This window comes from Sceloporus occidentalis, unplaced genomic scaffold, assembly GCF_023333645.1.
Source record: "Sceloporus occidentalis isolate IW3139 unplaced genomic scaffold, rSceOcc1.0.p SCAF_12, whole genome shotgun sequence".
In the NCBI taxonomy this organism is placed as follows: Eukaryota; Metazoa; Chordata; class Lepidosauria; order Squamata; family Phrynosomatidae; genus Sceloporus; species Sceloporus occidentalis.
Window position 1 is genome coordinate 20,019,669 of NW_028316992.1, and position 16,782 is coordinate 20,036,450.

Genomic DNA, 16,782 nt, shown 5'->3' on the forward strand with positions numbered 1-16,782 from the left:
AAGAGCAACTTTTCCAATTTTAAATACAGTCGGCCCTTCTTATACACAGATTTTTTATACACAGATCCAAGCATCCACGGTTTGAAAATGTTCAAAAAAAGTATAAATTTCAAATATCAAACCTTGATTTTCCATTTATAAAAGGGACACCATTTTGCTATGTCATTATATTTAATGGGAATTGAGCATCCACGGATTTTGTTATACACGGAGGATCTTGGAACCAAACCCCAGCGTATAACAAGGGTCCACTGTATACTAATATCCTGTCCGTAGCTTGTCCAATGAAAGTTCTTCTTGTTATGTAAGTACTTTACAATAAATCAGACCATTGGTCAATCTAGCCTGAATTTTCTTCTCTGGCCAGTAGAATCATGTCTGTTCTACATCCCAAGTACACAGGGCAAATACATTTCCTATTCTAGTTAAGTATTATCTTTGTATCTGGTAAGGTGAAAGACTGAAGCTGGGATAGCAAAGCTAGGAAATCACAGGTTCTACCATATTCCCTTTTCTTTGCTCTGTCTGTCCTCTAGCAAACAGAATGGTGCAAGTGCACATTTGTTTTTTTTAAAAATCCAATTAAAGTAGATTTTCAGATTAAATAAATAGGACTCCCTCTTAAATGCATGCCTGGCCATTCATCATAAGGTAATTGAAGTGCAAGAATAATTTTGTGGCCACAAAAAACCACCACCACCACCAACAACAACAACAATATGCTTTACTGCAGACTCTGGAGATTACTGCACTACACTCTTATAGTGCTTCTATTCCTCTTTAACTGCTCTGTGGCATTCTGGAGTTTGTAGTTCAGTGAGGTTTAAAAGCTCTCTGGCTGAGAATAATATAGATGCCCCTCCCTCAACTGCAAATCCCAGGATTCCACAGGAGGCAGCCAGAGAGCAGTTAAAATTGAATCGCAGCACTATAAGAGTGTAGTGCGGTAATCTCTTATGTTTAGAGTTCATTCATATATGTATCTCTGTGTGTGTGTGTGTGCGCACACCATTTCACACATCTGTATAATGTAAGGTTCACACATTTTAGCATACATTGATTCAGCATTTAAATTAACACTTGCTGTCCCCTAAATCATTAAAGCTGTAAGGGTTTCTGTTTGGTAAAGAACAAAGAAGTAGTTCAGTTAGTTTTGTGGTACTAGGTTTTCTTAAATTCTAGCTTCCTCACTCTTTCTTGAATGAATTGAAATAAAACTTCTGTAGATCCTGGAACTGGGTCCAGTCTTTGCCATCCATAAACAGAAGGGGTCTTTCTGTCCGCAGAAAGCTTTCAGTCCTCTGGAGGAATCTTGCTAGTAGAAAGGGAAGAACCCTGACTTTTTCCATGCTGCCTCTTCCTCTGAAATCTCCATCTCTGTCATTGTTAAGGGGCTCCCAGCCTTTCAGATCAGGATCTCAGAAGGTTTAAGGATCTGTCAAGTGGTCTTATCAGTACAGAACTGGATAAATAGGATATGAGCGTTTGTTGTCTCAGAGAAGTTAACATGTTACATTAGCAAGAGGAGATATAAAAGAAAACATATTTTACAATCTATAGAGGCCATTTGTAAGTTTTATGTGTCAAAGGAATACTGGATTGAAACCTAATGAACAAGTCAAATTTTGGAATAATAATTGGTGAACATCATAAACAGCATTAATAATGTACATTGCTTTAGAAGGAAAACGGTAACGGTAAGAGGATTGACAGGAAAGCAGTTTCTTTATTACAATTTTGGGATCGCAAGGGATGAAGGGTAATTTAGAATGAAGAACTGATCTGAAATGTAGTAATACTGATAAATTGTATATTTCATTTAAATATATTTTTAAAAATGGATCTGGCAAGAGTTGTGGAGAAAGTCAAGCAGAAGTTGCTTCCTCCTTCCGTTGGTGGGTACATATCCTAGGTTCTTAGTTGTCAACTAGGAAGGCTTTAGTTGTCGCTAGGCTTCCCCTCCCAAAATCATTCAGCACTGACCATGCTGACTGGAACATCTGGAAATTGAAGCCCCAAAACATCTGCAGCACCCCATCACCAGCACCACTGAGAACCATTGCCCTGGATGCTTCTACCAGCATGGATCCAATCCCCACTAATTAGTTACCAATTACCACATTAATGTATCTCCCATCCTAAAAAAAATTGATAATCAATGGTGCTAGGAAATCTCTTAGTTTGGGTAGATGCTAAAAATGTTAAGAAATGCAGTGGGTTGTATTAGGATGGCCAGTACCTGGTACCATTTAGGAATACTTTGTATTTTGAAATTTGGTCTTAAATTTGATTGTTGCCTCTTCTCCATGTCAGGGAGACCTTGTTCAATTTCTGGACAACAGGGCATCATTTTTTTTCCTGTTGCATTCTGTCTTTCCAAGAAAAGAGAATACAGTTGAAGGAAGAACGAGAATTATTTTTAGAAAAATGGCTGATTACTACTATAGTAGACTGATAAAAGCTAATAGTGCATGTAGTACTATTAGTGTGTATTGTAACATAAAGGAAGATACAGCTTTTAAAACATGGGATTGTAGTTTTATTTTTTTGCAACATTACATCCTTTATAACAAGTCATTTACTTAAAATTCCAAATATGGGGATTAAATAGAAATAAAAAGCTGTTCTTTTTTTTTTTAAAGTGAAGCTATTGCCTATTGACCCTGAAATAAAATAGTTTTACGATTGAACAGGTGCAAAATCCCTCCATAACCTTTAATTTTTATTGGCAAAGTCATTTAAGGTCACTTTTGCTTCCAAGACCATCTTCTTCCATGATTCCCGCTGAAGGACTTCTGCTTTATAATGGCTTGTGGTTCCACAGTGTTCTGTAAATGAGGAGGCTGCTATGAAAACACTACCGCTCTTTGCTACAGTTGCAGACACTGCCATACGAGGACGTCTGACATTTATAGTCACACTTTTGCCACTAATTTCCAGGAATGGAATTCAAGTTCCAGTTTAATATTTTAAAAAACAAACAAACAACCCTTCGATATCATTCTCAGAATGTCAACAGCCAGCTGCCGTACTTTTCTGGTTGAGGAGCTAATAGGATGCCCAGTGTGCTTTTTAAATAGCATACAGGTACTGTACTGCACTGCATGCGTTTCAAGAGGACAGCATGGAAGGTCATCTACAAAGACAGGCATTTGGAGCAGCTACTTTTACGCATATAGTGCAGAAGGTTTGACTGTGCAGGCAGAACCTCATTTGATGTACGGCGGCACACGGCAAAATGGATTCATGTGTTTGGACTTTTTTTTTTTTGCTCTCAGAAGGCATGAAACAAAGCATCCCAAACAGGTACAGACATAAGCCTCGGCAGCATTGTTGTTTATTCAGTCAAGTAGTCTTCATTAAAAGTTGGTTTCTATTGCTGGGAGAGTAAAGCACTCCTATTGGCTTTCATCTTCTCTAGCCGTTTAACTAGATGGCCGTTGCTTACTTCAAGCTCTTCTGTTCTGTCTAATGCTGAACGAAGCTGAAAATTAAAAAAAGAAACTCAAATTCAGGTATAGGAAGAAGCAGCATTCTTTCGTTCATCTTGACGAGAGCAGTGTGACCAACATTTATTCCAATTTTAAGGACTAGGAAAGTTAAATTTCAAGGTATCTTCTGTGCAGTGACATAGTTGGGATCTGTGCCTGTTCAGAGTAACATCTCACAAGCCAGGAGCTTTAGCGATTTGTATTTGTCTGCCCCAGAGACCACAAAGAACCATTAATATTCAACCCACAAGGGACTGCTCAAATCTACATGATGAAGCTAAGATCTTCCAGCTTGTAGTTCAGTGGGCCATCCATATACTGATTCTCACAAAACAACATGGGGAAAGCAAACACTAATATATAAACATATGAAGCTGTTTTTTGTGGAATCAAACCAATAGCCCTCCAGCTCAGTTGTTCTAGTCCTCCTGTCTCCAGGCATACCTGAGCCCCAGACGTTCCCCTTGATGCCCCAGTATTTATTTTTAATTATGTAGGTCTAGAGTTATACATAGACAATAAAGTTTAAAAAGATTAGAACAGCTGGAAGTCCACCAATCCATTTCCCAGCCACTACCAGCACAAGTAACTCAAAAGACTAACAAGGAAAGTCTGGTACTAATTATACACTACTCACTTAAATGTTAGTAAATAATGTAAATATTTACTGTTCTTATTAATTGCATATATTCACTACTAATTGAGTATCAAATATAACAGTAACGTTTTTATGGTTTTATAGAGTTGAACAATAATGGCATTAAAACAATATTCTGTTATTCCATCTAAAAAATAATCATAAGGATTTCACGTCCTTTTAAAAATTATTGGACATTGTACTCTATTAATATATGATTGTTTCCTTGATGGTATTTTTTAAATTTTAGGGATGATATGGTTTACATCAGTGATTCCCAACCTTCCTAATGCTGCGACCCTTTAATACAGTTCCTCATGTTGTGGTGACCCAAACCCATGAAATTATTTTCATTGCTACTTCATAACTGTAATTAAATAGGTGTTCTCCAATGGCCTTAGGCGAACCCCATGAAAGAGTCATTCAACCCCCAAAGGGGTCCCGACCCACAGGTTGGGAACCACTGGTTTACATTCTGGTTGCTTTGAGATTATTTGACGTTATATAAACATAAGCAGTAAGCTTATTTGCTAAATGGAGTCAGAGAACATATTGTTTAAATGCCATTCTTTTTCAACTATAAAAAGGTTATTGTTATACTTGATAGCTAATGACTTAGACCGATTAGTAGTAAACATAAGAGCAGTAAATATTTGCATTGTTACCTGAGTGGTAGATTTTTCATGTTAGTCTTTACTTGTTTGTGCTCAGATTCCCTTACAACTGAAGTCTGAATAGCAGCAGCTCTTTGGGGTCTTTTGTGGGGATCTTTCCCATCACCTGCCTCCTGCTATTCTAATATGAAAACAAAAGGCCACTTACTCCATTGTCTCCACTAAACATCCAACAGAGGAGGAGAATTGATTGTCTGTAGGCTCTTTCCCAACACTAGGGCTACGCAACTAAAATTAATCTTAAATGTTCGGGTGACGTTGTTTCTTGGCACTAAAGTAATTCCATGCATTTTTATATCTACTTAGAAGCTTATTAAACTTTGTTTTCATTGACCAGAGGGACAATGGTTAATCTTGTGCAAATATTTCTGGTATTAATTTTTAACATTTTATTTACTAGTACTGATTACCTCTCTTTGGAGTTTACGTTTCTCTGCTTTCAGCTCATCTTCTGTTCTCTCAGCATTTTCTGCAGCTGTTTTATAGCGAGCAACTTGACCTTCCAGTCGCATTACCTGGCAGGAAGGAAACTTACTGTTAAGGTAGAACTAGTGCATTTGGTCCGCAAGTGCAGCATAAAATGTATATATGAACCAGAATAAAATAAATCAACAACAGTTTAAAAGCCACAGGAGACAAGAAAGTCTTTGCCTCCTCCTACCAGCAAGACACCAGACCCAAGTGAATCAATCCTTGGGTGATCCTTTCTAGGAAGAGAGTTCCAGAACTGGGATGCTACTACAGAAACACATTTTCTCAATATCCTGCTGTACTCCAGAGAAACGGTGGAGTTGAGCCCCTGATGGTGACTTCAGTATACATTTCGGCACACAGGTCTGGCCACAGACAGTGACTATGAAAGATCAAGACTAGCACTTTGATATGGATTCAGAAACAGCCTAGAAGTCCCAGTATTACATGAACAGAATTTCTGACTGAAAAATCAGAGGAAATCACTGGCTTAGAAAAATAGAGCAGCTTTGCAAAACGATGTATTTATATTTTAGCATGTATAATCTACTAGATTTGTAATTACCTGGGCAAGGAATTTGAAAACAGCTAGACAAACCTTTGCACAATATGAATGCTCACTGCATCCCACAAAAGCAAATGCCACTCTGCATAAGATAACATTCTGAAAAAATGTTTCTATAGTATTTTTCTAGAAACAACCCCAAACCATCAGCCTCTCAATAACCTTTCTATGAGGTCTTGTCCTGGTAATTGCTTAGGTCCTGGTAGCAGTCACTGCTATCTGGCAACAACATGCCATAAAATGTCAGTGAATTTCGGGACCAATTACATTTTATTTATGGATAAATGTTTAAAATAGGCACAATGGGCCACTGGGAGTTTAGTTCCAGATCCCCCCTCCCACCGTGGATACCAAAATCTGTGGATGTTTACCATTAAACACAATGAATAGTAAAATGTTATCCCTTATATAAAATGACAAAATCAAGGTTTGATAATATTTTTAAGCTGTGGATGCTTGAATCCATGGATAAGGAATCTGAGAATACAGAGGGCTGGCTATATATAAACAATACACACTAATTTCAATACAAGATGAAGTGCCGTTGCCTGAGTTCCCTTTCAAAATGTTTTAGATAAACACCAATATATACGAATAGCTGAAGAATGTTAGAATACATCATAAACTTACACTCTGTTCCAGTGTTGTTATTTCTTGTTCAGACTTTGCAAGTTTAAATTTGAGGTCACTGATTTGTCTATTTGCATCTCCTGAAAAAGATTAAAAATAAAACAATACTTCATAACTCATCAGAACAACTTGAGGAAATTTCTGTCCTACAATATCCTGGGAAATCAAAATAAATATGCTGCAATTTAGCCAGAGTCTAAAAACGTGCAATGACTCTTCAATTGCCACTGCTTCCTCAATGACAAACCTGACATTTCTAAGATTCTAGTGGCTCATAAAACTCCCCCAGTAAAGTCCACTCCTGATTTTTTTTTAATCTCCGTAATGGAAGCTGATCATTTTCTGTTTTATATTAGAATCAAAATCAGAACTCCTTTTGTTTTATTATAATGAATATTCATTACAAGCCGCCTAAGGAAATCAGATATCTGAGACCCACTCTTGCAACCTAGAAGTCAACAACTGAAAATCAACATTTCTTTCCAAATTAGAAAGTCTTCATGAGAATATGTGTACTGGTTACCTTTGACCATACCATGAATGGAATTATGAACATATTCAGCCATACCACAAACATAATTATCAACCTAACAGAATTATTAAACTATGCGCACATCTATAGTGGGACCTTGTTATCCACTATGATTTGATTCCAGGACCGCCCAGTGGATAACAAAATCTGTGGATGCTCAAGTCCAATTAAATATAATGGCAGAGCAAAATGGTGTTCCTTATATAAAATGGAAAATCAAGATTTATACTATTTTGGAGTATTTTCAAGCCATGTATGCTTGAATCCATGGATAAAAAATCTGTGGATAAGGAGGGCTGACTGTATGTATAACTAACTAAATAAATAAATAAAAGTGCAGCGGTCTTGCAGAGGCCATGGGTATCTAGAGTGACAGCTTAGAGGAGGCGTTGTTAAGTTTACATGTGTCATGCTGGTGTAATATGTAACAGAGTTTAATTCTATTTGATATATTCATTGTGGTAGTGGGGAAAGTTAGCTACTGTCACTGACAATTAATGTTCTTCAACCTGGGGATAAATCTTACTTTGGAGATCAACATGTATCTCTGTGCCATTTTCTAGGACTTCATCCTCCAAATGTATAGACTCCATTTTACTATTCTGTTTTTCTTCCAGTTGTGCTTTTAATTTTTTAATCTGAAAGCCAAAGAAAATTGAATCAACTTATTGAAAAATAAACAAAACAAGATATGACTAACATCATTAAAGGACTAATGTTTTTTTTTGAAGTTTCTACCATAAGCTGGCACACCCTAACGGATAAACATGCTGCTTACCTGTAACTGGTTCTTTGAGTGGCCATGTATGCATCCATACATGAGGTTTCTGTGCCTTTTGTGGAATGTTCTGGAGCTAAGGTTTGGTGGGAATCCCATCCTCCTGATCTACTGCATCATCTTTAAGGATACAGCTTCCACTGTTCCCACTCACTTCCCAGTAACTTCCGCAGCAACTTCCGTATTATTATTATTAATAATGTGAAAAAAGATGACACCCAAACGTGTGTGTGTGTGTGTGTGTGTGTGTGTGTGTATAAATCAGGACAAAGGGTGGGTTTACCCTTCCAAGTACCACAGTTACAGGTAAGCAACTCTTCCCCCCCCCCCCCTTCATTGTAGTCTTGGAGCATCACATACATACATGGATAAGCAGCCAGATAATCTGTAGGTAGGGATGATAATGTCAAGATTTCATGGAGGAGGAGAGAGCCCTTATGAAAGATGCATTTGCATGAGCCCTGATATCTATCTAGTAGTGTTACACATAGGAAAGACCAGACTGGTGGTGACCTCCCGGAGGTCCTTCTGTCACTGCTCCAAAAACTTGGAATGATGGGTGAGCTCCCATCATAGTCCCAGCTTCTGCCAACCTAGCAGTTTGAAATACCACTTCAGCGGGAAGGTAACAGCGTTTGGTGCAGTCATGCTGGCCACATGACCACCAATGTCGTCTTTGGACAACGCTGGCTCTTCAGCTTAGCAACACAAATAAGCATCACCCCTACAGTAGCTTACTAGACATTCATGTCAAGAGAAAACCTTTATCTTTACTAAGTTTAGCCTATTATATCTATCTTTACAGTTTAAGGGTTGCTGTCAAAATTTATGAAGTCAACTAAGCTTGTAAGAAACTTTAACAAATTTATTACACTAGTTACCTAGAGTATGGCATCATAACTAAACAATATTTTTAAAGATAATCTTCTGGAGTGCTTTGTGTGAGATGCTGAAGATGGAGGGAGCATAGCTACTGGCATCCTGTCACCTCCACCCCAAGAAACAGGTCAGAAAGCATGTAACATTCTGCATTACTCTAGAGTTACCATGCCATTCCAGAATTGCAGAAAGAATTCGCTTGGTAACTGCAAAGTGACAAGTCAGGGTACTTCATGCAGGTATTTGTGCATGAAAGCCACTGCACAGACTACCCAAGTACAGTCTCAGGTATAAATGCAGGCTTCCTCTGCTTTTGACGCCTTGCTTTCCAATGACTTTCTCTTTCAGTGCTTGCAAATTACATGTAACTTCCATTAATTTGATAAGGGTTCTGCTCTTTTGTCAGCTCTTCTCGCCTACAAGGCTCACTGGGGAACATTTGTATGCACTTGTGCATGTGTTTAAGCTTCTGCAAGCAATCAAAAGTTATATATATTGTGTTATTTACATTTTCAGTAGCCAAATTGCATTTGGAAGCTAAAAAACCTTGGAACTTTGACTTTTCAATCAATTCTATTTTCTGACAGTTCTCCAGTCCCTAACCCATCAGATAAGCAGGAGCTCCCTATACACATGTATTTTTCAGGGCTTGTCTCTGTCCTTTCAGAATATCTGCTGACATGGATTTTCAAAAAGCAAGCACCAGAACATTTGATACAGGTACCATAACAACAAAAACAACCTTAAAATTTCCATCATCACATCCAAGAGCAAATTTTCCTTGGTGAGGTGTTCTTGTATGGCTTGATAGAACCATTTCTTTATATTGAAATCTTTATGGTGAAAAGGTGACTTTGTAAATCAGATTTAAAATACACAGGAAAAACTACCCCCCAAAAAAAAACCCTCCCTAATACTTGATATTAAAATTTTGATTACCTGTTCAAGTAAAGATTCTCGTTCATCAATAAGCTTTTTCAATCTAGTGTCTATAAAGTGGGGAAAAAAAGATACGGAGCATTCAGTGTTGATCTTGTTAAGTGAAAGATGTCCAGATTATGTATATGATTTTTAAAAAGAAAGAATGATAGTTAGTTGAACTAATGATAAATGAAGTTATGCACATACCACGGTAAAGGAGGTCACAAACAGGACTGGGAAAGGGTTTCGGCCAAGGGAAGTTATGCCAGTCTCACACAAAGCATGCTTGTCACTTCAGTAGAAGCACCCAGCTGCATGCAAAGTGGCTATTCTTCTACTGTAGGTTAGCATGCAGGGATTCTAGGGTCAAAACACTGGAATACAAAAATCTCACAGGTCTTTACATTTTAACAACATTAGGAAGACATCAACAACACATTTTAAAAATGAGCCCCATAGCTTAGAAACTCTACTCTCGTCTTCATTTGTCATTTTATTTTCATTATGAAATTGCACAGACTAGCTTTGCATTTTCCTGACCGAGAGGCATTTTAATGTGCATTTTTCAAATCCAGAAGAGGTCCCACCTGAAACCATTTGCTAGTACAGTATAGTATTAAAAGTTTAGGATGTCTAAAACAAAAGTATTCATTTTCTCACCATATGAAACAAAAGGTACAAACGGTAGAAGGTACATATAAAGTCTATGTTCCCATCATATATCCTGTGTTTGAAACCAAATACAAAATAAAACTGATGCAACGATAATCTCAGCCATTTAATGGACATGACATTCACAGCATGTTACCATTTTCCCCCTGTCTCCCGCAACCACTAATTGTGCCATAGCCAAAAACTTTGCTTTCCCACTGCAATAACAGCCCTTCACACAAAAATAATGGCTCCATAATAGGACACTGCACAGGAAGCTTATTCTTCAGAAAGGGGTGCTCTCTGATACTCAGATTTTTACACATTTCACCACAAACTATTTGTTATAGCATAGAAATAATAAAAGGTACAACATCCTAAGTTCCCTGGGTGGACTTCTCCTTTCTGTCCCTCCCTCTGAACCTCTTCCTACTTTGAACAGGTATGGCATGTGTATGCGGCTGTAAGGGGGAAAGGGACGCAAACCAAGAAATCTTATTCTTGCCGTTGACTTCGATCTACTTGCTACTCCCAACCACAGCAGACTCACTGAATCTATTGCTGGATGGTAAATCAACATTTATGTAAACTCCACCATTTCAGAGGATCTACTTTGGGAGTAGGTCAAATATAAGTGCAATAAATAAATATGAAGTTGAAAGCTTTCATGGCTGGCATCCATAGTTTTTTGGGCTATGTGGCCATATTCTAAGAGAGTTTATTATTTCACCAGCATCTGTGGCTAGCATCTTTGGAGAATCTTTTCTGAAGACACCAGCCATAGATGCTGGCGAAATGTCAGGAATAAACTCTTCTAGAACATGGCCGCATAGCCCGAAAAACCCACAAAAACCAATAAATAAATAGCTGTTGTTGGATTTAGCTAGATCATTGAGTTTGTATGGCCCTTTGCATAGTAGAAGCAGAAATATTTTACGTACGTAAACAAAACAACCTGCACTCCCATTATTTAGGAAAGCCATGTTTGTAGTCCTTGTGTATAAAATAAAGTGTACGTAGCATTTGAAAACTTTGCAGATATATATTATTTGTAGTGCAAAAAATGATTAACAGGTTAAATGGTTTCAGAAATGTAAACAGCAAAATTATTTTACACAAGAGAGAGATGATGATGATGACAATGACGATGATAACTTTAGAAATGATTAGAAAATAGTATCTTTAGGCTTCAGAAGTCATTCTGATCCACTGGCAAAATAGTGCTGCGCCGACACAAATTAGGGATTTTTACATATAGATAGAGTCCAGATAGTCAATAACATAACTTCAATCAAGAATTTAAATATTTACTGGCCACAGAAACCTATTTCTACATATAGTAATTGCAACCACATGGTAGTGACTATTTTGTGATGCAATCTCTTGCAGCTAGACCCTGGGCATGAGTGATGCTAGCTTGTGAACAAGGCAAATGGTATATGTTTTTCTGCTGTGCAAGAATACTGTTAAAACACTTTCAAGAGATGGCCATTCAACCACTGTTTAAAGACTTCCAATGGAAGAGATGGCACCATCCTCCAAGGCAGTCTGTTCCCAGAAAATTCTTCCTAATCTCTTTTCTTGTAATCTGAATCCACTGGTTCCTGACCTAGTCCCTTGGAGCAGCAGCCCAGTGCTGTCCTTTTCACACATTTACTCTTGAAACCATTCTGGACATTCAAATTGAATGCTCTTGTCCACCATGTCTTATTAATGCTGTTTTATGACTTGGCTGCCGAAATGGAAAACCATTTCTCGAAGAAAGTATCTCATTATTTAAGTTCAAAATTGATGATTTTAAATCCTTTTGAGAGTCCTGGCTCTAGGTTTTGTTTCTGTAAAGAGCTACAATATTTAAGAAAGCAATAAATAGGAAAGATAAAGGCAGCTTGATATCATTAAGAGCAATGTTTAAATAAGTTCAAATAAAAACATCAGGAAAAGGATTCATTTGATTATAAGCAGCTTTATGACCAGTATAAATTTTACAGTATAAAATTTTATTTCTACTATATACAACTTAATGTGCATAACATATACTTTGTTCTTCTTTTTGTGCTTTATTACCAGAATACAAGGAATACTTTTTTTAAATTTGTTACAGTACTATATTTCTATGACTTTCAGGGTTTACATCTCTTGATTTTAATATTTAAAATATTTCTTTGTACAATACAGATATTCCTAGTTAGTACACATAAGGAAATAACACATGGTGATACATGAGAAACATCAATATTTATTTTAGCAAATTTAAAATCAATTTATATGTTGATTTTTAAGGCAGTCGGTTAAAGAGGAATTTTATGCATAGTACAGCAGTTGCCATTATCTTTGGTTTTGTGCTTTTAAATAATAATTAAGGCATCTGAGACATTCAAATTTGTCTACATTCCTGCACAGATGAAGAGGTACATTTTCAAGAGGAAAGAAAAAATTCATGTACAACTATTGCTCTGGGGGAAAATGTAACATATCATATATAAACTCTTAAGAAAATAATTTGGTTTATTACAATTTGCACTAAACATTACTTGATAAAATAACTAAGCATGACATGAACTGAAACTTTCCCAAAAATATTTTTAAAAATAAAGATTATGTTAAACAGAATGGCCTAAATCCATTTGTCAGTCCCAACTAGACCAAACCCACTGAATCAATGGAACTTATATATGTGCATCAGCTTACCAAGTCCCCATTGATTCAACTCTAGTTGGGATGAATAACTGGATTTAGGCTAGTGGATTGGATCAAAACCAAGCCAGTCTAGCTTAGGTCTCACAGAAATCAATATGAAAAGCTATTATGAGTCGCACTTTTTATTGATTTCAATGGAGTCTTAAGTGCAACCAGATTGCTCTTTATCCAGCCCAATGAAGGCCTGTTATGCTGAGTTCCTCATATACAAATTCTGTTCATTAATAAAATTCCTATATTGAGCTAACTATCTTTTGACAATACGAGTGACATTAATTTGGAATGTACCAAGATACATGCACAAGATACAATTTTACTACTTTCCAACAAACTATCAGCATTTTAAAAGGATGTTGAAGCTACAGTGCTTTGTAAGAAATGGGGTCAAATGTGAATGTGTCTGACCATTAACTAGTATGTTTCCTACAAGTGATCAGTTCCTAATAACTTTCAAATCCTGGCAGTCATTAAAATACTGAAAAGATCAACTATTATATTGTCATCTTGGTGGCAAATTAAGAAGCACTTCATTAGGAATTAGTATTATTAATAGCTTTGTTTAGTTACAATAAACAGTGAGTAAACCTGAGAGGTACAAAAACGTTCATATGCATTTATTATTGATGAAGATTACAAATTAGACAGTGTCTTTAATCTTTTATATAAAAGTGCCTTTGCTTTGTAACATATCAGATGGCTGTGTATAATATGCAATGATAACTTGGCTCTAAAGTTATGATATAACACAATCTTCCCGAGATTTACCTTTACCCTTCCTACCCACCTGTGCATCCAATTGGTTTTCATACTCAGCTACCCCTAGCTTTTCCAACTGCTCTGATGTATATTCAGCAATTTGTTCTGAACTGATTGTGTCTAATGTCTTTTTGTGGGTGTCTTCTAACATCTCACATTGGGCCTCTGGTGGCTCAGCAATGGAAGTATCAGTTTGCAAAGGTTCTGCTTCTTTCTGCTGCTGTGTATTTTTGCTTTCAGTCAACATGTTCTCACTTCCCATTTTATCTGCTGAGATTTGGGAGGTGTTTTCCTTTTTATCTTCTCCAGCAAGTCTTTCTTTCTCTCTACATTTGTTGTCATAGGCTTCATGGTGCAATGCACTTTCTGCAGTCCCGAGTGTCTCTTGTTTTTTGTGATTATTTGTCTCCAGTTCATTACCCTGGTTTTCATTTCTTTCAGTATCTTTTAGTTCTCCGAAAGAAGACTCACTGAAATCAGACGCTTCATGATATTCTTCCAAACGTTCTTCTTCACTGTCAGGCTCTCTCTTTTGATCACCGAATTCAGCTTTCTCAGACTTCAGATCAGCAGCCTCAACATCTGGCAAAACTTCTGTAACTTTTTCTTTTGTTTTTCTGTGATTCGTGTCCTCTTCATTCTCCCTCCATACATCTTCAACATCTTCTATTACCATACTTGCAGCTACATCCACTTCTGGAATACTGTCATCTTGTTTTTCTGTTCTTTGTTCGTCTGTAGGTGTTTGATTATCTTGACTATCAGCAACACCTTCTTCATGTTTTGTTGGGATGTCGCCCAGAGCTTTGCCAGCATTTATACATTCTGGTTTTATTTCACTGCATTTTCCAGAGTCATCCTCTAGCTCTAACCTCTTTTCTTCATTGTGCTTAACACTATCTACAACAGTGTCTTCTGTTTGAACCTCTATCATGGTATTTTGCTTATCGCTTTTCTCAGAAAATACATTTTCATCCAGAATTCCTACTACAGTTTCTTCCTGCTCAGTACCTTTAGCAAGGTTCTTTCCACCATTATCTTCACTTGCTCCCATATGTTGCTCACTTTGTTCCTCTTTGTTGAATGCATCAGTGTTTGAAGATGGGGATTCGGATTCTTCCATTTCCACTTGTTTTTGTTCCTTGGTAAGGTTATCTGATCTTTGTTCCCCAGCACAGGGTGTTTCTATATGCTCTACTGCAGAATCTGCCTTGTTCTCTTGCTGTTGAAGTACATTTTCCATCTCATTCTCGCCATCAATTCCACCAGCCTCATTTTCATCCCACTGTGCTTTGTTAGCTATCGTAATACTTCCATCTTTGATAAGCAAATCACTCTCAACCATCTTGTTCTCTGACTGTTCAGTATTAGAATGAATAGCTGATGCTTGTGTGAGCATATCATCTGCCAAGTCTGATGATTCTGAGTGAGTGGAAACTGCCATTTGACTATCATTCACAAAATCTAGCGCTTCCTGAAATATTTCATTATTGTTGTCTTCTCCCTCATCAGTTACAGTATCTGTTTCTTTTTCTTTATTTTGTTTTTGAGGAAGCATTTCTAAATCTGTTTTTATTGTCTCATCAACCTCAATACCTACATCCGTTTCTTTACTTTGATTACTAGTTTTATTTACAACATTTTCATCCAACGCATTCACTTCTGTGGTATGACCAAGTGACCCCCCTTCGACTCTAAATTCAACTACATCACTATTTTCAGGGGAATGAACAATTCCTGCAACATGCTCTGAATGAATTTCAGCTGGTTCCTCAAGTACACTATTTAATACCAATGTTGGCACAACTTTGTCATCAGTGATTTTTTCTGCCTCCGCCTTTTCATCAGCATGCAACGTCTTTATCTCCGAACACTCCTGTACAATTTCCTGCTCCTTAGTCTCCTCTGTGTGTTCCTCATGCTCAGTATTCTGCAAGATTTCTCTTTTCCCCATATTCTCATTTTTCATCTCCACTTCATTGGCTCTGCCTAAAAGATTATTAAAAAAGTTGAAGGGACCACATTGTAGGGAGACTGCTTAATTGTGTTATGTTTAGTGCTTACCTCCCCGCTTAAAACCCAGAAGAGAGAAGGAATCAAAAGAACTGGTTAAGAAAGATCAGCTTTTGCCAATTACGTGAAGGCAAAGCAGCAGTTGAATTAGTAAGATGATCAGCAAAAGTCATCTCCATCCCTAGTATCAACTGCACTGCATCTATAAATGGTCATCGAAGATGAGAAAGTTTACTAATAAAAAGATCCAGTTTCAATACTCTCTCTAGAACAAGGTAACTGGTATCCTCATCTGGTATTCTAAATATATTAAGGTGAAAAAATAGTTGAATTCGTTTTTAAAAAATGTACTTAGGAAAAAAATTATAAAAGTTTAAGGTAATGAAAATTATTTTCTTCTTAAACATAAGTTGAGCCATGCATTTCCAGTGTTCACAGCTATATATTTGTAATGATACATATTTAGTGTCTCCATTTTCCTCATAATAAAAAGCTTCGTGTATTCAATATTGCCCTTTGCTTTTCAGATCTGCCTGGCAGTTTTAAGTATTTCTTGACTTTTTTTTTTATTGCCATGGAAAATATTAGGAGCATTCATGGTAAATATAGCCCTTTCAAAATTACCACTGTAATATTAAAAAAAAGATAGTATTTTGCTGTAAAACATGGAATTCAGCACAAACAATATTAGAAATGTATATTACTAGTCCAATCTGACACTCTCAAGTGCTTCTAGTCTTATTGTTGTGCTTTCTCCATATGCTGCTGGAGACGAGAGCAACTTCAGAGTTGCTCATGACATTGTGGATTACAGTTGTCTAAACAAAATGTGTACATGCTTGTCATACAGCTAAGATGTCTTTATATCACTTTCTCCTCTGGGCTTGGGGAATAAAAGGAAATACTTTGACATCCCCTGTTAAAGGCAAAGAAAAAGGTAATTTGCTTGAAGTGATAATTGGCATTAAGCAAAAAGTAAAATGTACAGAAGTGATTGAAAAGGCAGCATGCTAAGGATTAGTTAGTTCAGATTATAGAAGATTTCAAGCAATGGTAGCCATAAAAAATATAACAGAAAGCAAAC

At 36.9% G+C, this 16,782-nt stretch overlaps 1 protein-coding gene across 9 annotated transcripts in view; it reads right to left on the reverse strand.

Moving 5' to 3' along the window:
* Positions 1–2,542: 2,542 nt before the first annotated feature.
* The window catches only part of LRRFIP1 (LRR binding FLII interacting protein 1), a 120,749-nt gene continuing 106,509 nt past the window's right edge, over positions 2,543–16,782 (reverse strand). For 7 of the 9 annotated variants that reach the window (XM_089477955.1, XM_089477957.1, XM_089477956.1 and 4 more), the window contains one exon: positions 12,180–15,674. In XM_089477955.1, coding sequence (XP_089334081.1) covers positions 13,663–15,674 — 2,012 coding nt within the window. In that variant the 3' untranslated portion in view covers positions 12,180–13,662. Of the gene's footprint in view, positions 3,485–5,212; positions 5,318–6,468; positions 6,549–7,526; positions 7,639–9,596; positions 9,647–12,179; positions 15,675–16,782 lie in introns of those variants that run through there. The other 2 variants (XM_089477964.1, XM_089477963.1) reach the window with 1 other exon arrangement.